The 25,624-nt window shown below is 41.8% G+C and overlaps 1 protein-coding gene across 1 annotated transcript; it reads right to left on the bottom strand.

Moving 5' to 3' along the window:
- CTNNBIP1 (catenin beta interacting protein 1) lies at positions 1–24,305 on the bottom strand. The gene is made up of 5 exons (XM_033156234.1): positions 24,220–24,305; positions 21,462–21,569; positions 19,986–20,107; positions 18,500–18,590; positions 1–339 (listed from the first exon to the last, which is right to left on the bottom strand). The coding sequence occupies exons 3-5, from the start codon at positions 20,079–20,081 to the stop codon at positions 281–283; spliced, it is 246 nt and encodes an 81-aa protein (XP_033012125.1). The 5' UTR covers positions 20,082–20,107; positions 21,462–21,569; positions 24,220–24,305; the 3' UTR covers positions 1–280.
- Positions 24,306–25,624: the final 1,319 nt, after the last annotated feature.

Below are 25,624 nucleotides of genomic sequence, written 5' to 3'. Positions count from 1 at the left end.
TTTTTTTGAGCCAATCATGAAAGCATTCCTACAGTTGTCCTTGATTTAAACTGCCTTGCTGACCCACCAACAGGGCATATAGAACAGACGGCTGTGAAATGCATTCAGAAGGTCAGGTAACAGGAAAACTGAATTCAATGGGGTGGGGAAGGCTACCATGGGACAAGACAAAAAAAATCAGGGAGGGCAAAGGAACTCATGATTGTCCGGCCATCTTCCTCGATTTCCTAGAGCTCATTTGCCCTGCTCCAGCTCTGAATTGCTCCGACAGCCCTTCAAGCTACTGCCTTCTGTCTTCAGTCTCCGATCTGGAAAATGCCATCACCCCATCCTCAGCACCTGTAGAGGAAAGGCAAAAAATGGGATGTTATTGGACAGGTAGGTTTTATTTGCTTAGACAAAGAATAAGACATGCTAGTGAGAAGATCTATTTCCCTAAAGCTAGGAGGGGCTGTGGGGAAAAAGAAATATGCCCATTATTAGGGCAGATAACTACTATTCTTCAATGTTTGTCTGCAGGCTTTGAGGAGCTTTTAAATTTTTGGCTACAAGGTTTTGAGAGAAAGAGAGAGTGTTAAATGCAAGTTATAACACCTTATTTTCACCTTGTGTTCAGAGGAAGCAATGTTGTTCCCAAACACTGATTATAATTAAAACCTTCGGTGCCTTCTGAGAGCGAGCTAAAGTGCTTCTTTTTAAAGATGACTGAAAGTGTTAAATGACTCAGAAGTCCAAATGAACATAGCAAAGATGACAGATCAGAGACCAGGCATGCACAAGCCAGCAGTGCTGTGCGTGGGTTGTACAAGTGATCTTCCCATTCCTCCCTAATTCGAACCCCCTGTTGTATCATATGCAGATAGATGTTGATCCTTTTGTCCCACTGGCTAGAAAATTCACTACTTGCTCTGTTGAGTGATGTTGAATATGAGACAAAGGACTACAGGACAAGGTTAAATAGTGCTAGCTGTTTTGCTTTCCTCCTCAAATCATCCATATATAATACTTATACATTACTGGGTAACCTAGCTTTGCTAGAGTGGTTGTGGTGTACAAGATTAGTGTTGTTAAACGCCAAAGACCTAGGTCTGAATCTCCACTTAGCACTGAAAATAACTGGTTAACCGTGGGATGACAGGCACATTTTCTCAGCCCAACCTACCTCACAGGGTTGTTGTGAGGCTAAAAGAGGGAGACCATGCTATGTATGCTAACCTCAAACTCCCAAGGAGCTAGTAAAAGGTAAAGGGATCCCTGACCATTAGGTCCAGTTGCGGACAACTCTGGGGTTGTGGCGCTCATCTTACTTTACTGGCCGAGGGAGCCGGCGTACAGCTTCCGGGTCATGTGGCCAGCATGACTAAGCTGCTTCTGGCGAACCAGAGCAACGCACGGAAACACCGTTTGCCTTCCCGCCGGAGCAGTACCCATTTATCTACTTGCACTGGCGTGCTTTCGAACTGCTAGGTGGGCAGAAGCTGGGACTGAGCAATGGGAGCTCACTCTGTCACGGAGATTTGAACCGCCGACCTTCTGATCGGCAAGCCCTATGCTCTGTGGTTTAGACCACAGCACCACCCGTGTCCCTTAAGGAGCTAGTACATAAATGTAAATATAATAACAATAACAATAATAGCAGCAACATTTTAATTACAGGGAAGCAACTGGTCTCAGTCCACTTCACCACACCTGCTGTTACACAAGGTCCTTGCTGCCTTGGTAAAATTCCCTTATTCCTATCTTCCAGTGACCTGTGACTGGAAATTCCCAGTTCTTTTTCTTGTATAGCAAGACACTTATGAAGTAATACGGGGATGGAATGCTTTACTGCTTCCAGAAACCACACAAACAGGAAAGTCCCTGCATGAGTGCAATCCTGAGTCTTCATATGGTAACTTGCTGCAGTCTGTGTACAACCATTTAGGAAGCCTGTCCTGTTAAAGGGAGATGAGAAGATCAAACCTGGCTTTCCAAATGGCTACATCAACCCTAACAAGCTACCATTCCATAAAACAGGTAACCAGCATCCACTTGATGATATATTGTGAACTATTTGCTCAGTACTTCGCTGACAAAATCGCTTGGAGCCTTTCTGATTTGGATGCTATAGTTGATACAGGTCCAGTGGATGTAACTTTGGCCTCTGCTTGTCCAGCATAAATGCATACCTTTCCATTTGTACAGCCTGGGGATGTGGACAGGATCCTTGGAAATGTGAGAGCTAGAACATTGCACAAGGGCTAGCAAGGAGGTGCCCCTCTGGTCAGTGCCTCCTTACAACAAGGCAGGATTCCAGTGAGCCTAAAGGAGGCACTTATAAGACCTCTATCGAAAAAGCCCTCCCTGAATCCCACTGTACTGGAAAATGGCCAGTCTCCAATTTCCTATTTTGGAGCAAGGTACTAAAGTGTGTGGTGGCATCTCAGCTCGGGGGTTTCTGGAGGAGACTGATTAGCTAGATCAGGGGTCAGCAACCTTTTTCAGCCGTGGGCTGGTCCACTGTCTCTCAGACCATGTGGTGGGCCGGACTATATTTTGAAAAAAAATATGAACGAATTCCTATGCCCCACAAATAATCCAGAGATGCATTTTAAATAAAAGAACACATTCTACTCATGTAAAAACACGTTGCTTCCCGTAGCGTCTGCGGGCCGGATTGAGAAGGCAATTGGGTTGCATCTGGCCCACAGGCCTTAGGTTGCCTACCCCTGACCTAGATCCATTTCAATCTGGTTTCATGCCTGGTTATGGGACACAGATGGCTTTGGTTGCCTTGGTGGATGACCTATACCAAGAACAGGGCGGTGGGAGTGTGTCCTGTTGGCTCTGCTGGATCTCTTGATGGTTTTCAATACTACTGGCCATGTTATCCTTCTGGACTGCCTTGCTGGGATGGGACTTGGAGGCACTGTTGCACAGTGGCTGTTCCATCCTGGAGGAGTGAACCCAAAAGGTGGTGCTGCGGGACTCCTGCTTGATGTCTTGGCCATTGGCCTACAGCAGGCATAGGCAAACTCGGCCCTCCAGATGTTTTGGGACTACAACTCCCATCATCCCTAGCTAACAGGACCAGTGGTCAGGGAAGATGGGAGTTGCAGTCCCAAAACATCTGGAGGGCCGAGTTTGCCTATGCCTGGCCTACAGGGTCCCTCAGGGTTCTGTTCTGTTCTGTCCCCCATGCTATTTAACATTTACATGAGAGGTTGTCCAGAGTTTCAGGGTTTGGTGTCACTAGTATGCTGATGACACCTAAATCCAAGGAAGCTGACTTGGTTCTAAGTCAGTGTCTATCATCAGGAATGGACTGGATAAGGGTGAATAAATTGAAACTTAATCCAGACAAGACAGAAGCAATCTTGGTCAGTCAGAAGGAAGAACAGGGAATAAGGAATCAGCCTGTGCTGGATGGAGTCAAACTCCCCCTGAAAACCCAGATTTGCAGTTTAGACGTACGTCTAGACTCAGTCCTGAGCATGGGTGCCCAGGTTTCTTTGGTGGCCAGAAGTGCATTTGCAGTTAAATTTAGTGCACCAGCTGTGCCCATTGCTTGAGGTGTTTGATTTGGCCACAGTGACACATCTGGTAGTTAAGCCACTTTTGTGCACTGCTGGGAATGCAGTGCAGGATGGCCAAGATCTACAACGGAACTTTCCACCCCCAGGACCCACTTAAAAGGGCTAAAAACTATTGACATGACTAGTTACAAAATGGGGTGCAGGGCTGAAGTCAGTCACAAAACGGCAGCAGGTGGAGGCAGAGTCTGACATCATCAGTCGGCTATTACCACCATCATTTTCCCTCTTTGGAAACAGTTTAATTATTTGGCACAGCAGGTTCCATAGTTCAGCCTTCTTAAAAGCTAAGGAAAACATTGAATCTGGTCATATTGTGACTCAGACTCTCAATTTTAGGCAGAAATTGCTGTGTCAGAGGCTCAAAATATTTTTACTTCATTTTGGGTCATTTCTCCTTTCACACTTGTGCCCTATTTCAACCCCAAACTGATTAATTCCTTTATCTCTCTTTCTGCTCTTACATTCACTTCCTCCTCCTCCTCTGTTTCCCTCTTATTATCCTAGTCTTCTTTATTCCCAGTTTTTATATTATGCTACTATAGTTATTGCTATTATTATTAAAAGATTAACCTCTCTCTTTCTATTTCACTTCAATGCCACAACCAGTTCTTTCCTTTACAGAATGGAGGAGTGGCTTCCTGGCTTGGCAAATGACTGCATGGGAAGGAAGGAGGACTGGGGTGGGGGTGGGGGGGTATAAGCAGAGTTGTGAAGCAGAGGGGCCAGAAACCCAAGGTGCTTCTCCTTTCCCTCTCTCTTGGTCTGCCCACCCTTTCTCCCTCCCTCCCCCCTCTCTCCCCATCCCCTCTCTTCTATTGCCCTGTCCTCCTCTTTTTTCCCTTCTAACTTGGTATGATACAGCCTCACTCTCTATCTCCTGCTCCCATGCATGCATGTATACCGTGTGCGAAGGGAGCGGCTGACATTGGCTAGGGGACAGGCAACTGCACTGAGGCCCACTAGTAATCCCTAGCCCAGCAGGCTGAGAAATGGTCTCTAGGACACATGGGGCGGGGGGGGGGGGAGAATGATGATCCATCTAGTTAGCCTTGAGCCCCTCTTTAAAGCAGGCTTCTGGACAGCAAGGTGGTCTTATGGGGAATGTCTATGCCATGTTTAATTTGCTGCAGAACTTCTGGCCTCCCAAGGCTGACACAGAGGAAGCTGCTGGTACTTTCATCTGCAGATCCTCTAGCAGCAATGATCAGAATCAAATTAAGAAGCGGCATGCTTTCAGAGAGTCCCCACCCACATGGCTGCGGATGTTTAGCTAAGCCTTCAATTGATCTTTAGTTTTTAAAATGATCTTTGCCATTCAAGAGCAACTGATAACACAAAAGCATTTTCCCCCCTTGGCCCCACACAAACTAATTAGGCCTGCATGAACGGATTATTTCCTTTAATAAGGCTTTCTTTGAAGCCTCTTGGTTAAAAGGATTAGGTAGATAGCAGAGAGAGCAGTTCCAAATGCAACACACCAACAGACTCAAGTTTTTTCTTCCTCCTGAGAGACACTCAAGGAAGCCACTTTGCAGTTTTTGCTGATGGGAGATTAATTTAAGTCACTATCTTTTGGCAACTTAGTTCAAAGCAATGCATTGCCCCTGGGCAGAGATCAATAGTAAAGAGATGGTTATGACAACAGTTTTATGTCTTGCAAAGTTGCTTTAGTTATGAGTAGAGAAAGCAACTCACAGACCCACCACTCACAGGCTCATTTTGGTCAGAACATGGTACTCTTGGATTTAGAAAGTAAACACGGCTGCTAAGTGTCATGGACTGGTTGGAGCCAGCAGGGGGACCACCAAGAGAAGAAGGCTCAGAGCCCAGGGATTGGTGGTGGGATGATGGTGAGTGGTCACAGGGAAAATCGGTAAAAGATTGGGAGGTGGTGGTGTCGGAACACATCATTTGGGAAAATGTGTTCCTCTGACTGGAAGTCTAAGATATGTGTTTATAATGTTTATTATATATTACAATTTACTAACTCTTCGTAGCACAAAAGGGAAAACCTCAACACCACACAAACAGGTTGTTGCGTCTAAGCATTATAATAGTAACACTGACTGCAAGGGGAATTAGTGATCTGATAAAAAAGAAACTCACAGATTCACAAATCCCCTAGGAGAAGTAAAATCTTCAGTGGCACTTGGTTTCAACACCAAGTGACAGCACCGGGTTCAAATAAAGGACGAGAAGGTAGCAGTCATTTTTGGTAAAGGAATAACCTTTAAAATTCACTCAGTTCTGAAATACGATAATGGCAGATATGTTTTTATTAATGGGACAATGAATGGATCTGTATATGCAACTTCATTTTATTCCAAAGGTATTACATACCCTCTAACATTTCTCCAATGAAAATAGGGATGTCCCATTTCATAATGATAATTTTACTATTTATACCCCACACATCATATTGGGTTGCCCCAGCACTATGGGCAGCTTCCGACATATATAGAAACGTAATAAAACATTAAACATTAAAAAAAACCTTCCCAATACAGGATTTCCTTCAGATGGCTCGGGGGCTGGATAACTCCATACCCTCCAACATTTCTCCAATGAAAATAGGGACATCCTACCATACCCTCCATCATTCATCCAGTGAAAATGGGGAAATCCTATGGAAAAGTGGGACGTTCCAGGATCAAATCAAAAACTGGGACAGCTTCTCTAAATCAGGGACATCCCTGGAAAATAGGGACATTGGAGGGTCTGGCATTATGTAAATTCCATAAACTTGCTAAAGGGGGCGACTTCAACCTTAATGTATGAGGAATCTCTCTAAAAGACTTGAGCAAGGGCGCCACCTGGAGGAACTTTTTAAAAGATAAAGACTTAAGATTTTTTTTCTTTTTACTTCTGTTTGCCAAAAGCCTAGAGTTTTTACTTCCATATTCATAACAGCATTGTTTCACTTATAAGAGGTTGACGTGTGTTATTAATTTCTAGTCTATATCTTGCCTCTTTTGTTCAATTACTCTGAGATGTTTTGAATCTGAACTTTTATATTTAGTTAGTAGATCAGTAATTTCAATTTCTAGTTTGGTTATTGTTGTAGAGGTTTAATATATGATCTTTCTTTGAGACATATACGTCTTGTCACTGCTTTCATAGCCTTCCCAAGGCTGGTAGAATTGGTGCTGTTGTTGTATTCTTTAAAATAGAATTGTAGGGTTTCTGCTATCCTTTATCTAGATAGTTGATTGGTCTTGAAAATAAGGTTAAATGGATTTGGATTTCATTGCTCAGTCCTATGGTCACTTCTACTGGAGCATGGTCAGTGATCTTGATGTTACCAATATTCATTGTGTGAAGGGAAATAACTGTGGAGTGAGTAGTTAAAAGTCTATACAATAATTCGGATTGAGACCATGTTGGCTTGAATGAAATGTAAAACTGAATTCTTTTGTATTTTCTTTGCAACTTGTATCATATAAGTTCCATTTTGGAAGAGTTATAGTAATTTGTATGCATCTTATTTCTCTCTCGCCTCCATCTTTTAAGTGCAGGAGGAATAAGGATCTGGAAGAAACCACTGTCTGGACAAACATTACTGAAGCTTTAGTAAGCTAAGGAGCTTAGTGTGTTGAGATAAATTAAGTGCAAAGTCTTTAAAAAGAGCTTTAAGAAAAATAAAGTCAGTAAAGTAATCTTTCAAGCATTCTGCAAAACACCTATTAGTTAGTGAAAACATCTCAATCATGTGAAAGACTATTAAATTCCCATTTTTATAGGATGAGGTACAAATCTCAAACACACAAAATTACACTGAAAGATCAGTGTCCTAGTTCCAAATTAAACTAGAGAGCTTGGAGCCCAAGTTATTTTCCTGGAAGTCACTGGGTGGAATTCAACGTAGCACAGTTATAAATGTTTCGTCTGCACAAGCTTTTCAGTTTGCTGGATGTAATGATCTCCCTCCCCTCACTGCTTGGGGTTATCCCAACCCCCACCCCCACCCCCGCCAACTTGAAGTGGGAGGGAGTGCAGAGTGGGAGGAGAAGAATCCCAATTCACAAACACAAGGGGCTTATTAGGTGAATCCCACTCATTAGTCAAACTGCAGTGGATAGATCCAGCAAAGACACTAAAATAAATAAATAAATAAATAAATAAATAAATAACTCTACTGAAGTTAAACAGGCACACTAGAAGGTCAAAAATTGAAGATTCAATGTAAGACCAGTTTCTGTTTGTGGTTTAACTATTGTGCCAGGCCTTCTATATTCATTTGCTTCTTTGGCCTCCTTACACAAGTCCCCAAGGATAATAATGTAAGCCATTCTGAAGTTCTTAGAAGGCTAGGAAGTATAAAAATGCAACAAGAGCTACACTCTCTGTGTACAGAACCTTGCATCAATTTATTACCTTGAGGGCCATTACCGATTCTCTGCTGCTACTCTATACTTTGTTAAAATTTATGGACTAGACAACACTAGTGTTGGAAAAACATCCATACCTGTTTGCTATTTGGGTGTGTTTAGAAAAGAAAATTCTCTCTCTCTCTCTCCCCCCCCAAACACACACACACAAAGATTTGGAAACAATGAGATCAGAAGTCCATGAAAGCCAAGGGGCAGTAGTAAGTGGGTCCCATTTTCCTGCAGAATCCAAATATATACTAACAAAGTGGAGCTGTCCACTTTCAGCTATTTTCTTGCTATGCTGACTTACCACAGACAGCTGCTTATTGGGAGTAGATCAGTCTGATTTTATTGCTTTGGCTCCAGTCCACAAAGGGGCTCAAAGGTGACAGAGGACTCTCTGTTCTTGTTACAAATATGATGCTGCTGGGTTCATAAGAGCAGCCCTGCTGAATCAGATCAAAGGCCCCAAGTAGCTCCTTCGTAGTAAGAGCTAAGACTGAGAGAGATGCTATGCAGGTTCTGCTAGAATCACATCCTTTTGGGGAAAGGGGGGAAATCAACCAAAAAGAGCAAGGCAAAACAAGGCAGGAGATCCAAGTGGCAGGCTTCTTCTTCTAATGTGCACTACTTTTAAACCCAGAGCTGCCTTTGGTGTGGAAATTCCATGGAAGCAGTGTTTCCTAGCAACAACAAGATAACAGATGACATCATGGCCCACAAAGTAGATGAGCAGAGTTATCTAACAGATAGCAGATGCTTCTTCCTCCCCCATTCCAATCCCAATCCCCACTCTCTTCCAAAACCCCATTTTTAAAAATAAAAAAAAGAAGAGAAAAGAAAATCTCTAGTGCATCTTATGTAAGTACAGGAGACTTATTTCAAGATAATCCTCCCGGCCTTCCAAAAGCCCCACTGCCAATTTCAGCAGCCCAAATCATTTCCCCCCGTTCGCCATATTACAGATTACAGTGGCCAGAGCAGAAGAGTTTACAAAGCAACACCCCAAGAAATCTCCAGCTGCACAGAAGACAGGAGGATTTCCACAGTTAGATTATATATAGCCAGATTACACAAAGAAGCTAGAGGAAAATGCAGAAATGAATGGCATCTATTTAATTTCTTAAGTACCATCATTCACTGCAGAACCCAAATCATCTGGAGTAAAATCTTAGGTGAAGATGAAATAATTAAAGGTTGTAGTCTTAGTCCTACTCAGGGTAGACCTATTTATATAACCCTTTGAGGCCCAGTAACTTTAACTGGTCTATCCTAGATATTGAAAGCAAACCTTTTAGGAAAAAGATAGCAAAGGTAATCAAGTTTTGTAAGTAGTCAATACCCAGTTAAACCTAATTCACTGAGCTACAAGAGGTTCTTTTCAGGAGACAAACTGTGCAAATGTGGTTTAAGCAGCAGATTCAACCAAAACTGTTCCACAGAGAGAAATATGTAAGGGAGAAAGTTTCTAGCTTAGACTTCAACTCAACATGCCAGTTTTCTGTGAGAAGAGAAGTTTTCTAGCATCGAAGATGGTCCCCATGGTGGGAATCACAAAAGGCAGTGTGAAGCAACGCAGTTCAGAAACAAGTTTATTGCCTCATCCCATTTTCTGAAAATGGACCTGATTTGGAAACCTTTTTTGGGCCAGAAGTGGCAATTTGAGATGAGGTTGCCTATTAATTGAAAACCTATGCTTAGTAAGCAGCTTGTGTGGCTGATTATTTGTTTGTTTGTTTCATGTGTGAGTCGTTGGACACGGAGCAGACGCAGGTGACTTACAATCAAATTTTAAAACTTTGTGAATTCCATCAAACATCTAAGTGAAAAGGAAAATCTTCACCTGGCACGTAAACTATGTCAGTGTCAGTGCCAGGAGGGACTATGTCTCACTTGTGAGAGCATTTCGCTACTGCTGGTGGTGTCACAACAGAAAAGGCCCTCTCCCTTACTGGCACCCTCTAAGCCTCTCTCAAATAGGACACACAAGAAGGGTTTCAGAAGATGCTTGTGAGGTCTGGTATATTCTTGAAGAAGTAAAGAAGCAAAGCCTAAGATCAGAAGGGAGGTGGGGGGGGGCACTGTTGCTATTTGTCCCAGGTAAGCAGCAAATGACAATGCTGAAAATAACTAGTCTGTAGAAATAAATGCTGACTGGGTTGCTGGAGACTGAGAATTCAGTCCAACATTTTGTATAGCAGTTAAGGAATCTACACCAGTTACTACACCAACAACTCTCAGGAGGAGTGAACCTAAGATCACTCACAAGCTGAAGTGAAGGCTTCAGTTGCAGCTTGTTCAAACAAAGCTGTTGGCGCAGAGCCTAAGATAGCTGGCTACTTCACTGATGAGAGTATCAACTCACCCCTAGCCAAGCTTATAAATAGCCAACTGCCTGTGGAGACTAAGAAATTGCTTCCAGGTGATCAGGTGGAACAGTTGTTTACTTTTAGGGCACAAATGACTGCCAATGATACATGGGAGCAGGTGGGCTACTAATTTCTTTTTTACAGACCTATTTGCAAAGCTGTTCTTGGCAAAATCACCTGGACTTGTGCTCAACCAGACTGTTCTACGTTCATGTGTGTGCGTGCAGAGATATTTTAACTCTTTATCTTGCATTAAGCTGCCCTAAGTCTATAAGGGAAAAAATATTTAAAGGCATTGTGTGGTCCAGCATAATTCTTAACATGAAAAATAGCTTGCACAAGGCAGTGGAAGAGCCTGTTGCCACAGGACAATTGCTGTGAATCTGAACTGATGAACCATGAATATTATTTCCCAGGCAGCAGGACCTGAAGCTGCGTCTGCAGTTACAGTTCCGAGCAGAATTTACTTCCTCTCTCCCTCCTGCCAAACCAAACTTTGATTTTTATAGTGGCCTCAGGTTTCATTACAGTCCCTGTCTGGTTCTCTAGCAATACAATGGCACCTTCTAGCTATGGTGCATCATCTGCTTTTCCCCTATTCCCCACAACGCCCCAGGGTGTAGTGGCAAAAGCATACACCAACAAAATATAGAGTAGGAACCTGGATCTGTTTTGGGAGCAAATTAATCTGTTTGAAAGTGAGGTATCTTGGATACTTGCCTTAAATTGACAGAGTTATTGGTTTTTACTTTTTCAAACTCTGGCAGACATCAGGATTGACTCATTGTAGCCTTGACACTCCCCGTCCCAATTAAGCAGTCTTTGGTATCCTTCTGTGTCTGATATTCTATAAGTAAACGTATGGAAGAGAAGCTGCTTTTCACTGCTCATGTGCAGTATATTATCACCATATTCGAGAGACTATATGCAGGTATACTGCTAAAAGCAGAAAAAATTGGTTCTTTAAAATCATTTAAAATTATGAATTCTGTTACTCAAAGGCAACGGAAACTATTGTGATAAATTCACCAGTTGATCAGCAAGAGTAGCAAACTGCTTGCAGGCCACAGCAATTATTAATAAATGGTACCAAAAGAGGAACTTTGCCATGGCTAGGAGGTAAACAAAGATCAGAAAGTAAGGGCACAGGTCCATAGCTCAGACAGGTAACCTTTATAATGAATATGGTTTTGGAAAGGAAAACACATCACAGCCTGGAAAACAAGCAGAACATTTGCCAAATGCCTGAGGATCAGAGCTGAATCTATATGAATATTATTGCTGACACTTCTAGTAACATGAAGAGGAACTAGAAAAAAATTCTGTGCACATGCTCGTTGGTCAATTGCTCTTCAAGCTGCCTGCTTACAAAAGTCTCTGGTATCTACTCTCATATTATCTTCAACCTTTTCAAACCCAGGAACCACCTTCAGCTCAAACATGCATTTGGGGACCAGTTTCTTATATTTTCCTTACTCTGTGGTGCATGATCGTAGTGCTACCAGTGTGATCACATGATATGCAAACATCCTTCTACTATTCAAAGTTAAGAACCCAGTTCAAGCGGGACACAGAAAAACAAAATAGCAGACCTTAAACCTGTTTAATTCTGCAGCTGCATGCCAAAACGATGCTCTCCAAACTACCTCCAAGAGGCATGCCCTCCCAGGGTGACTGGGGCAACCCAGTCCGATGGGTGAGATACAAAAAATAATAATATTACCATCATTATTATTCCAATAATTAGCTGCTTGCCACATAAAACTGAAAATGACAGGAAAGGGGGAATTCTATCTCAGTGCAGCAGTCTTTTCTCTTTTTTGTTGTTTTTTTATTATTAAATATTTTTTAGTTTAAAAAAAATATGTGCATCGTCTCTTTTTTCATATTCTGTTTTCTACGGATCAGTTTCATTTGTTGTGAGACATTAGTGTTGCATGCAGGTTGGGAAGAAAAGAGGGGGGGAGAGGGGTGGGGTGAGTGGGGTGGGGTGGGGTGGTAATGTGGGGTTTTGTGTCAGCATCACTTGGATGAGTTCTCTAACTATTTGCTTGTTTTATTTCCTTGGTGGTGAGAGAGGTTGGGGGTGGGCTAGGGTATGGTTGGTTGTCTTTGGTTGGCTGTAGTGAGATTTGTTTATGTGTGTGAGGGGGTGGATTTTTGGATCAGGTTAGCCATATTGATTTGTATGCTGTCAATGGATTCTTGTTGTATTGTTGGGCTATGTATTTGAGAAAGGGGAACAGCTCCCACTCTGGAAATATTTTCATATTTTCTTGCCATTTACCTCTTTTTAAAAAGAAATTGAATAGCCTTGAAGGTTTGGAAACTGGTTAATAGTGTTGAACAGAATAAAGCTGCAGGCGCTCACTAGATGCTGCATTCACTGTTGTTCACCATGAACACAGACTTTGTGAACAGACAAAACCAAGTAGGAAGCCAGTTGTGAAGATTCCCATTAGGTGATTCATCTTAGCAAGTCCCAGTTTACACAGGTCTCTCTGAGCTGCTCAATTCCATGGCAGATTAGACTCCAAAATTATGCCCAAAAGCTATGCTGAGTGACTCATACCAACTGTGTCTGGGCTAGAAAAAGGCAGATGTGACAAATAATGGAATCACAATAATAGGTGGGAGGGGAGCAATTTTATAATGTGGTCTGGCTTCCTATAAAGATGATCTGACATTAGGAATTAGGGTGTTTTCTATAGCATGATTTATGTGGTTGAAACTCCCTTATTAAATTCTTCTCTACCTCTTTAGAACCAAGGCTACAAATCTGCCTTTTGAAAATGACCCTTTATTTATTTTCCTCCAAGGAGATTAGGACTCTCCCATCTCAGAGCCACCCTGCGATTAGAAGAGAGCAAACGGCCCCTAGTCACTCAGTAGGTTTCATGGAAGAACAAAAATTAGGCCAAGCATTTCCCTGGTCCAACACTTTACTGATGCCCTCCAAATGTTGTTGGACTACAGTTCCCATCATCCCTGATCTCTGGCTGCACTGGCTAGGGCTGATGGGAGTTGGGAGTCCCACAACATTTGGAGAGCCACAGATTGAGGAAGGATATACTACCCCATACAGGCTCTCTAACCAGAGGTGTTGCAATTCTGTAGGCAGCTGCTGGGAACATTTTCAGTAGCAGCTTCAAATCAGTGCATCTTTGTTTCTCTGGCATGTATCTACAACATTTTGGGAATGAGTGGTGAAAACACAAAACGTTATGTTTATTTATTTATTTTTGTTTTATAAAAGTATTCATACCCTGCCCTCTCATAATGTATCAGGGCAGTGTTCAGCAACATAAACACACACACACACACACACACACACACACACCCCATTAAAGAGAGTGCAGAACAATCATTAACATGACTGGGTTACTCAAGAAAATGTCAAACAACTGCATAGGCCTGACAGCATGTTGCTAAAAGCAAAGCCTTCCTCCATAGCCTTCGAAGTATCCTTTTCCTTTGTTCATGTGCAAAAAAAGATCCTGTGTGCTAACTGGAAGGAACATACAGAACAATGCAAGGCATCCCAGCAAAACAAAGTACTGTACAGTATTACAGTACTGAATCCAAATCTTATCTGATGCCCGTCTACTTTCAAACCTCAGGCAACTTTCTTCCCCTAAAACATGACTCTACAACCTTAAGTCCACCATTGCTGTAGGATTACATCTCCCATCATGCCTGATCACTGGCTAAGCTGACTGGGGATGATGGGGAGTCACAGTCCAACACCAACTGAGGACTTAGGGTTGAAGAATATTGCACAAAATTCATAGTGCAGGCTGAGTGGCTCCCCTAGTCCACCAACCTATCTGCACAGAGTTTATTTGCATCTCAGCTCTGTGCTCCCCAAGGGACCTGGCTCTCTCCAAGAACTAACAAGGCACGGTTGCTGCAGCAAACAGTGGCGGCAGAGTCACCAAGGTTGATACTCCCACTTTAACAACCACACAGATTCTGCTTTCCAGTCTCATTATGCAAATAACCAACAGCACAACCCATTTGCAACCTCTTCATTTTAAAAAGCAAAAAACCCCAGGTGCATCCAACTGTATTTGCACAGAGCGTTTCAAGAGTGTAACGCCTTTCAGTTTATCTGACAAGTAGCAGCTTAGCACAAACCCTCAAGAGCTGCTGCTTTTGCTCCTTCTTTAATAGGCGGGGAACTAATGCAGAATAGATCAAAACAGATGACTGAGAAAGTAGGCGGCCAACATTCCCCCAGGCATGTACTTACACAGATTAAGGCCTCCATTCTTCAGATCTTTCATACCTCTGAGCCCCTGCCGAAGAACAAACCTTGGAGTTCGGTTTCAAAATATCCCTTGGTGTCAAAGACTCCAAGAGGAACAGCTTGCGTTTTGAGAAGTACTGTGCTAATTACCTTCCAGTGAATTGTTAACATCACTTTCACTGCAGCACTTCCAGATTGCAAGGTAGGGAATTCTAGAGCTTTCCAGCTTTCACCCACGTTTCTATGACAGCCATGCAGCTTATTCCCACTCTGAACTCCTCCGTAGAACTTAAAGTTTCTCCAAATCCTTTCTGCCAACATACTTGGCAAATGTCTAAATCACACTGAAATGGGAGCGCACCCCATCTGTTAAAGCATGAAGACTGAACAGCATAACCGATGTTAGATCATCTAATGTGGCTATTCTGCACGTAAGAGACCAATGTCTTTGGGGGAAGTGACAAAGTAACCCTAGCTGAAGACAAGATTTGCCACTCAGAAACCAGTTATCATTTTCTAGGGGTGAGGTAGCCAAAGTGGTGCCCTCAAGGTGGTGCTGGACTACAACTCTCATCAGCTCGGCATGGCCAATGGTCAGAGATTGTGGAGGTTGTAGTCTAACAACACCGGGGGGTGCATTAGGTTGGCTACCCCAGCCTAGGGACTAGAAATCGAACCAGTCTTCAACATACACCTCCCTGCTTTCTAGCTATCTCAACAAAGGCATAGCTGACCAACTGCCACAGTGTTTGCCATTGCAGAGGCAGGGAGTTGGTCCAGATGAGAACAGAATATGCAAAAGGCAGAATTTCTATTAAATGGAAAAAAGCAAAACCTTCATGAATGATCAAGTGATGAAAGTTTGAGTTTGCATATATAGGAATGTGGCTGGATTCAGGAGAATGTGGAACTCCATGGTCAGGAGCTGAGGAACCATTAAATTAATGCCAAGCCCCAAAGGGGATTTAGATGGATCTTTGATGCACATCAAAGAATTTGAAAATCAGATTTTAAAATTTCCTTCGACACCTAGATGCAAGATATAGGGGTAGGGGGGTAGGAGGTAAATGGACACTATTTTCTAGGGGAAATGGGAATATTTTAAATTCAAGCATCTCAGAGGTTCTGAAATTGGTTTTTATAGGAAGCTACTGCCATCTAGTGGAGAAGATTTCCATTCAGACAACGTTTCAGTTTGGCTAATTAAGACACTGGAATATACTTGATGTTATTTAATTACCTCCATGGTTACCTCTTCTCCTGTCCACAGAATAAGAATGAGAAAAGCAGTGACTCCCTAGAGCAGAAGTTCTCAAGAACAGTTCCTGTGAAGCTCTGCAGGTTTAAGATGCTCTTGGTTTAGAGCAGTGGGAGGGCTTCTGCAGCCCTCCAGATGCATTACCATCCCTGACCATGGACCATGCTGGCTGGGGCTGATAGGAGTTCAACATCTGGAGGGCTGCACAGGTTCCTCACCCCTGATTTAAAGTCAAGATTTTGTGAGGTTATGCTTTCCCCCAGAAAGCATAAGGCTTCCATTGGCCAGCTGGAGTTTGCTTAGGTGGAAGTAGGGCACATACTCGTCTGTACTACACAAAATAGGGGGGAAAGCCCCTATTTGTCCAAGGAACAGATTCTGAGAGGGTCAGGAAGGGTTGGCTTTAGGCTAACATTTGTAAAAACAAAACTCCTGTAAATTAAATAGAAGGGCACTTTTATGTGCCTTTTACTAGGCCTTATATTACCAGGTATTCTGATGTCTGGTCTTCTCACTTCCCTGTTTCCCCTGCACCACATTTTGCATAGAATATTTGGGTCTGGGCACCAAAACCAGTATAAGCGATAAAGCAGCAAGACTACCAAAAAAAAATGCATTCCCACCAATGTCAACTTAAACAAATGAGTAAGCTGATTCAATACTGCTTCTGCATCTAGTGAAAAAATTATACAAAGTGACTTGGTGGTTTTCTAGCATCACATTTTATGTTTGAGGGAAACAGAGGAGAGGGAATACACTCTTATACTGAGCTACACACACAAAAAAGTGCTTGAACAACTGAGGCATTTCAGTTACTATAATCTGTTTTCCAAGACAGATGTCATCTTCCCCAAAACTCCATTCTCGTCATTCTTGTGGGCCACTTTGGCACTCAGTATCAGGTTTAAAATCCCAACTGTGTTGTTGACAAAGGCAGAAACTGACACATTTAAATGATCTTAAACCTCTGGCTTGTCACTTATTTACATACTTATTTTTGTGACTACCTCTATCCTGCTAGGATCCAGAGCCTACCTGAATGCAGTTTAATTGTGCCCTGCCCACAAAGATCTACACTACATAAGCCAATTGTCAATATTCTATCAGACTTTAGAATGACAAATTAAAATAATTATTCAACATGTCTATATTTCAATTTAAAATTTCCACAGCAGTTTGCAATCACTAATAAACATACAAAATGGAGAACTGTGGTTTAATGTTAGTTCACAAACTATTAAATTTAGTAAACTTTAAAGTTAGTGAACTGACATCAATTATGTTTTGAACTTAATAGGGAACTTTAACCTAAGCAAGACTGGCATGCCAAGGAAGGGACGTAGCAAGCGTGTCCCAACGTCCATTTTCAGCTGCTAAACTATGGCTTGAAAAGCTGGGCAATGTATGACCAGTTATATTTCTTGTACTTGCCAATTGAGTGGCTGTTTCAGCTTGTTCTGTATAACCTTTGGGGGATCATAGATATCATACCAGCTGTACATCCATTAACATTTCCACAAGCTACAAGATTCTCATTGGCATCAAAATTTATGCATTTCTACATTGCTCTCTTAATTTTGGTTTAATGCCTTAATGGGGAATCCTTGAGCCCCACCCTCAAGAACTTTTGAGGAATAATGTTCCAAGAACAAAATGATTTGTAACCTCCCTCCTTATAACAGAAGACATCAGATTACTCCAAAGGTTGCTTCCAGTTTTGGAAACTGAAACAATTAATGTCAGCGGGGGGCTGCTAACACCAAAGAGGGGAGATGTGGAGTCAGAATTAAGAATTCCTTCTGCGACTACAGATGCAGTTTAGCTCACGGCCAAGAAAATGATCAAAACCCAAGTTCCATCATACAGGAGTATTTGAATCCCTTGTGGCTTATGCTGCTTTTTGTTCCTCAAGCATCTCTAGGGCAGTGTTTTTCAACCTTTTTTGGGCAAAGGCACACTTGTTTCATGAAAAAAATCATGAGGCACACCACCATTAGAAAATGTTAAAAAAATTAACTCTGTGCCTATATTGACTATATATAAAGTAATTCTCTTGAATAGGAATCAAATAAACACATTTTTCCCACGGCACACCAGGCAACATCTCGCGGCACACTAGTGTGCCGCGGAACAGTGGTTGAAAAACACTGCTCTAGGGTATTTAAAAAGAACTTCGTCCACCATTAAAGCTGAATTTTCATCTTCTGCATCTTAATAAGATATTTGCTCCTTCCCCTTCCCACAGAAACAGCAGCAGACAAATGTAATACAATAAAATAGAATCATATTTGACAAATTTATGGGGGCACAAGACTTAGCTTTGTTTCTTGGCAAAAAACTGTGTTACCTTTCTTGCTGATTTTGGATTTATTTTAGCACAGGGAGCACTAAGTTTTTCCCTTCCTGAGCCTTGAACTTTCAACATGGTAGCATCTATGCTTTGGAACTCCCTATCTATGAGCATTAGACAGGCATCCTCACTGTATTATTTTAGATGCTAGCTACAAAATGTTTTATTTCAACAAGTCTATCCAGATATTTACTTTTTTCCTAAGTAAAATAATATAAATAAACCTATTATGTACCTTTAAAATAAATTAAAAGCCATTTCCACAAAGACCACTTATACCAATAAATATTTGGAAAGTTTACATGTCTCCCTTTCCCCTGCTACTCACCCTGATCAATTGAATGCTGAGGAAGTTGGCTAAGTTGGCTATTCACTACCCCTGCGTACGTCCTCAAGAACTCCTCTTCACTGGTGGTTAACTGTACAAGGACAAAGAAAAGCAAATCCACAATTAGAGCAGTAGAAACTCAGCAGTAGGGTCTGTGCCTATTTACTATTCAGAGTACAATTCATCACAGTTCAGTTCAGTTTTCTTTACTGTCACTTGTACCTGCTTCCAGTCACACAAGAAGGGGCCATAAAACCAACTTCCCCTATTATGTGTCGAAATAAGCCAAAGGGTAGTCCATAATGAGTCCCCAAGTAGACACTATAAAAACGTTCATATATCCAGCAGATGACTAAAGAACGCACAACTGAAATTATGTATTCCTCTATTAATATCATACATTCATTTTACAGTTTTAATTTTCAAAAAAGAAGGTAGAAAAATTACAGAAACCTAGATGTGGTGTCTGTAAAATAATTACTAGCATTTAGGCTATTAGTCATCATAGCTATTATCTTGGGATCACAAGTGAGAGAATTTTGTCCTTGTGGACTGCTTTAGGCACCTGGTTGGTGACTGTAAGAACAGGATACTGGACTAGATGGTCCTTCAGTCTCATCCAGTTACAAGGCTTATCTTTTGTTCTTATGGGATAAAGGTTTTGGGGCAAAAATTTAGTATTATTGTATCCTTTTTAAGATGTAAAGTCAAGCGGAAGTAATATTATCCTGTACCACATTCAAAGTTGTTTAATTAGAATCATGATATTAAATATTCCTAGTGACACCTGCATCTGCTCAAGAGAAACTGGAACCTTTAAGGAAAGCTATAAGTAAAAAAGGTAAAGGACCCCTGGATGGTTAAGTCGAGTCAAAGGTGACTATGGGGTGTGGTACTCATCCCGCTTTCAGGCTGAGGGAGCCAGCGTTTGTCCACAGACAGCTTTACAGGTTATGTGGCCAGCATGACTAAACCGCTTCTGGCACAACGGAACACCGTGACAGAAACCAGAGTGCACGGAAATGCCATTTACCTTCCCACCACAGCAGTACTTATTTATCTACTTGCACTGGTGTGCTTTCAAACTGCTAGGTTGGCAGGAGCTGGGACAGAGCAACGGGAGTTCACCCTGTTGCAGCAATTCGAACTGCCAATCTTCTGATCAGCAAGTCCAAGGGGCTCAGTGGTTTAGACCACAGCGCCACCCACGTCCCTAAGGAAAGCTATAGAAGAATGTAGGGAGGCTCTTAGTCATAAAAGTCCATGATTGTAACTAGCTACCCCTCTAAGTTGCCCGGTAGAAGAAAGAATCAATTTGAGGTGAGCAAGCAAGAAAAGTTTTGCAAACTGGAAAATGGCTAGCTCTCTTTAAACCCCTAGAGTGCCACAAACAACTAACATGGACGTGGTGTTCTAGAAGGCTAGTACAAATCATGCTGAACTAGTAGCTTCTGTGAGGGTCTACAAGGCTGCCTGCAATACTTACATTTGATCCCATCTTCCTAAGCATTAGCAGGACTCTGACTTTCTGCTGAATATACATCTCCTCCGGACTCTTCCCGGGGACACCCTCACGGTTCATTCCCCTCTTCCCAGTTCCTGAGACTTCTAAATATTAACCACCAACAAAAAAGATACAAGAATAGTTTACTATGTTAAGAACACTAGGCAAGAAAAGGCTAAGTATTAACAGTTAAAACCAGCAATACCCTATCCATAGGAGCTGCCTAGTTAGCAGCAGTTTCCATCAGCCCTTGCCCACATAGCCAGTGGTCAGCGAAAATGGAAACTGTAGTCCAACAACACCTGGAGGACCACAGGTTCCCCAACCCTGCGGTACACCATTTAGCTCTGCTACAAAATGTCATGACTATCATGCTGGATCTCCTGGGAGTGCTCAGCTGGGGCCACAATACAGTAAAGGCTGACAAGTTCGTTTTCCGCAGGAAAATAAATGGTTTACAGCTGCCTTGTACAAAACGCTGTCAGGAGGACATGTTACAATGCTACAGTCCTGTGGGCACACTAATAGTATTTGACCAGGTATTGAAGTCACTCTTTTTTAAAAAGTTTTTATTTATACTTTTCAAATTTATACATTTCACTAATTTTACAATCATTTTAAGATTTCAAAGTTTGACTTCCTTCCCCCTCTTTCTGCAGTTCTTTAAATTTATTTTTTAATATCTTCTGCATATCCAAATTCATTTACCGTAATTTGCTCATTTGATTATCTACTTTAAATATATACTCTTATGAAACTGCAGGTTATTACAATAATCCTGCCAATGAATTTATCTGTTTGTAATTTATCTGTAAATATTCAATAAACCATTTCCATTCTTTTATAAAAAGTTTGTTATCTTGATTTCTTATTCTTCTGGTAAGTCACTCTTCCTTGGGAAGCACGAGGCAAACAGGCTCATTTGACAACAACGAGAAATCAAGCCTTTAGTATCATCGGCCCAGTCCTGTGAAACACTGCCAAAAGAGATTCAGTCAGCACCTTCTGTGCAAACTTTTAAACACCTGCTGAAAACTTTTCCAGGCCTATGCAGGCAGTTAAGAGTACATCCCCCACAATGGTCCATTGAAGTTTTTTTTAAATTTGTTTTTTGCTTTTAACTTATTTTTAACTTTTTATTATTTGGTTTTATGTTTTTATATTGTTGTAAGCTGCTGGGATATATCTTTATGATACAGCAGCATATAAATATATTCACAAATAAACTTTTACAATTATAGTCCGAAATTAGTAGCAACATTCAGCCTGGTTGCTAGCTTAATCACCAATATGAATGTCTAACTTAGTTATACAGTGGTACCTCTACTTACGGACGTGATCCGTTCCAGGGTGCCATTCGCACCCTGAAAAGTCCGTAAGTAGAGCGCCGCTTCTGTGCATGACGCGATAGTTTTAAGAAAAAGAAGAAGTTAAGAATAGACCAAGAGCTAACATTACCTGCTTGCCTAGTAATCTCAGGCTATGAGAACGTTTAATCAAGTACAGCCAAGGAAGGAGAAATCAAAGATGCAATCTGCACTTAGGGAAAAGCATGCAGGGCTCCACCTACAAGAAACCATACAAAGAGAATGCAATGTAGTATCCATATTTGATTGGGTGGCTTGTAATTTCTATATCATTTGTTTAAACAAAATAAAAAAGTGATACTATGTTCTGGCAATCTGTGCACAAACAGTTAACCAAAAGCTCATTGGTTTCCTGTTTGGCAACTGGAGTGTATATTGCTGCTCTTAGGCAATCCATCTTTATCTGAAATAAGTCATAATCTTTCAAGAGGACCCAGCTGTCCTTTAAAAGGGCAATAAATGCCCATCAAAAGCACAATCAGGATATTAGGGAGCAGGCTCTAACAAATTCATCTACTGTGACTCTAGACCTATCAACAGATAAGCATGGGAAGTTCTCCTAAGGCATCAAAATTAGCCAGATCTTGAAGGAAGCATTCCTCCTCAGAGATGGAGCAAGTTATAGCAAGATGGCACATGTCACTGCACCTTCCTGGCACCATCACGTATTATAATCTTAACTCCTTTGAGGCCAACACACTGTTTCTCATGTGACCTCAGGAACCAGTCTGTTGACTGCATGACAGAAGATCTCACTTTGCCCAGCAATGGCCCATGAATTTGGGTGGTTGCTCCACAAATGTGGAATTCTAAATTGGAGACCTGCCAAAGCCCAAGAACTTTTTAAGCGTCCTGCAATGCCTGTTAATTTACCGGTAGCTTGTCAGCAAACCTATGGTGGGAAGGGCCAGGTGAAGGAATGTTGGTATAATGTGTTATAAAGCCACAATATATTCCAACAGACTATAGGCGGAGTTATGGAACAAGTCAGTCACTCTGGAAATTAAAAGGAAGGTGCTTCCTTCCACCAACAGGTGAAACACATAAACAGCTTTTTAAAAAGGAAAAAAATGAGCATTTTGTTCTTAATTTTCCAGGTGGCACCACTTACCAGGATCAAGAAATACCAGCCCCACCCCTCAGACAAATTTTGCACAATTCAGCAGGTTACCTTAAGCCAGGGGTGAAGTATCTGTGGCCCTCCAGGTGTTGCTAGACTACAACCCACATAATCCTTGACCTTTGGCTATGCTTCCTAGAGTTGCATACAGTAACATCTGGAGGCTGCAGTTTCCCACCCCTGCATTAAGGTGAATGCAACAGTACCCTTCCTTTCACTTCATTCCTAAGGTGGAAGGAACTAAAATAAGAGTAGCCTAGAAGTGGGAAAAGGGAAAGGAAACAGAAAAAATAATAATTATACAGTTATGATTATTCAGTTCAGGCTGTGGCTGAATGGCATTTATCTCTGAACTGCCAATGCGGCAATCCAATAAGGATGATAGTATAAACCTCGTGCCTTAAAATATACTAGAAAAATGAATGAATGAATCAGAGGGAAACTTGACAACATAATTACAAGTCCCTGAATGTTAGAGTCACTACGGTTTAGATCAGGGGCAGTCAACCTTTTTATACCTACCACCCACTAATGCATCTTTCTTAATGGTAAAACTTCCTTACCACCCACCAATGCTCGATGGAAGGAGGATTCAGCTTGTGCCGTAGAACCCCCTACCACCCACCCAGAATCCTGAAACACCCACTAGTGGGCGGTAGGGAACAGGTTGACAACCCCTGGTTTAGATAAAAGGCAAACCTTTACTGCTATAGGGGCATTGAAGCAAGGCATGATTGCTACCAACCAGCAAAACAGCCAAAGATAGGCAAAAAGATCACATGCAGGGAAGCTGATAATGCTAATCCTCCTCCTCTGGACTCGGCAGCTAAATAAGTCAGGTTCCAACTGTAAGCCAAACCATGTCTTAGCTCAGTATACAACAGGAGCAAAACAATTGAGAAAGAGCTAAGTGGCCACAATCTCCTCTCTAGGAGCCTGCATGGTTTGGCTTAGTGTGATGTGAAGAACCAGGCCACTATCAAGAGATGGTGTTCTGCTCTGCTCACAGTATACATTTTACCTCACTTTCTGATGATGCTCTAAAATACTCTTTGCCGAGTCCTCAGAGGGAAGAAATTCTGCAATCAAGGGGCAGTCACTCTTCTATAGGCTCCTGTAGTCCTAATTGGTGCATGAACTTAAAAAGGTGTTACTCATCTATTTTAGACACCAACATGGGACACAGGGGTGATTATGGTTATTTGGGATATGTAGAGCTAAGTGGTTTTAAGTAGCCCACTGAAATTGTCCACAAAGACAACATGAAACCCGTACAAATGCTACCATGTTGGCTTTAAGACACATCCAAGCTACATGGGTGAAGGGAAGCTGCCCATGGCATCTTCCAATATACAATAAAATGGAATCAAGTTATGCTTGCTGTATAATTTGAAGGCTCAAGGGCAGCCCCTGGCAGTTTCCCCTGCAAGGTTTACTGCCTAAACTCTTTCCTCAGTCCTCACCCACCCACCCCCTGGCATGAAATAATAATACCATGAACTAATGAATGGAACCACCACATATATTGATCATTTCAGTAATTAGAGCCCCATTTCTATGAACAAAATATTCTCAGCCCAAGTATCTCAAGAATGTTGGTAGTAGGTCTTGAGGGTACAGACAGGTGCGACATTTCACAAGACGCTGTCACATAGATTCTACACTACTTTCGTCATGCACACTGGAGCTCAAAACAAAATATTGGGTTCAGGCTGCTTGTTCAGTTTACCTGGCTCTGTTAAGATGGAGAAAAGCTCACTGAACTATTCTTCTCGCCTTGGTTATCACAGCTTAGAAACACTGCAAAATGCCACCCTGTGGAAACAAAACAGTGATTTTAATATACAACTTAACACAGATTAAGGTATGCTAAATATTTTGGACTCATTCAAGTGTTGTCTAACAAAAAGCATAAGTTGTCTTCCTTGTAATTTATTTGTACCCCAATTTCAATAAGATTTGTTGTTCAGAATCAAAATCAAACTTCTCAGCTGCTGAAAAAGAAGCTTCAGTCATTAGAAATCAAGAGTTTAATCAAAAGAAGGTCAATTAATTTCTGTGCCACAAGATAGACATGCAGGTGGAATGATCTCCTCTGCCCTTTCCACTCCCTCCTCTTTCCTTGTGTTTCTTCTTCTTTTTAGCTTGTAAGCCTTATAGAAGGGCCTTTCACTGACTGTTTATATGAGTTGCTTTGGGAAACAATAATTGTCTGAAAAGCAACATAAAAAACTAATAAAGTCTATCAAGACCATAAACATGCAGGTGACCAGGGATTGTGGGGACAGTTGATGTGATTGATTTAAAACAGTAGTAATAACAGTAGAGGAGGTGGTAAACTTGTCTCTGGATTGCTCAATTTCATACTGCTTGGGGTGGGGTGGGGGTGCTCATATGATGAAACGTTACAAACAAACAAACAAACATCCCCACAGAGAAAAGTGATATCTCAGAAAGATGGCTAAGACAGAGCTGCTTATTCCAAGCAAGCTTGCTTTGTAGGTGTAGGCATTTAGTTTCTTTTTCTTTTTTGTAGGAATGATATTCCATCAAATGAGCTGTCATCTGTAGCCTGAAGCAGTATAACCCAGATACAAGTTTAGCAAGTCACCTAACATGGGTGAGAAGTACAACAAATTTAATTCAGTCATCAACTATAGAACTACATGGTACAATTTGATTTCAAAATCCATGGCTGGGGTTGATGTTAGTTGGTTTAAAACTTTTTCCTCAATGACTTGCCTGCCCAGAAACCCGTGTCCTGCCACAGAACTGTTGTATATTCTATAGCAGCCTAGGGCACCCTTGTATTTAAGCACTAGCCTCATAACCATAGACGACCAGGAACTGCACGCAGGCAAGTGCATTAAATTCTATGCAGACAGGTGAACAGGATGGCAGAGGAACCAGCACAGAAACCAAACAGGCTGCTGGAGGAAAGTCCCCTCTTCCATACTCAGTACAGAAATGCAGCTCATAGTCCTCCTCTGCCAGCCCCCAATAGACCAGTTTCTTTTTCTTTTCTTCTCTTTTTTGCATGCTATTAACTTGTGGGGGCTTATTTACAAGACTGACGTATTACAAAGGGGCAGTTCACATAAATCTCTGGCCAAGCCTATTAGTTTATGCAGGGC

This window comes from Lacerta agilis, chromosome 8 (genome assembly GCF_009819535.1).
Source record: "Lacerta agilis isolate rLacAgi1 chromosome 8, rLacAgi1.pri, whole genome shotgun sequence".
NCBI lineage: Eukaryota > Metazoa > Chordata > Lepidosauria > Squamata > Lacertidae > Lacerta > Lacerta agilis.
The sequence above is the reverse complement of the archived record's forward strand: the minus strand, read 5'-3'. Positions and strand labels throughout refer to the sequence as shown.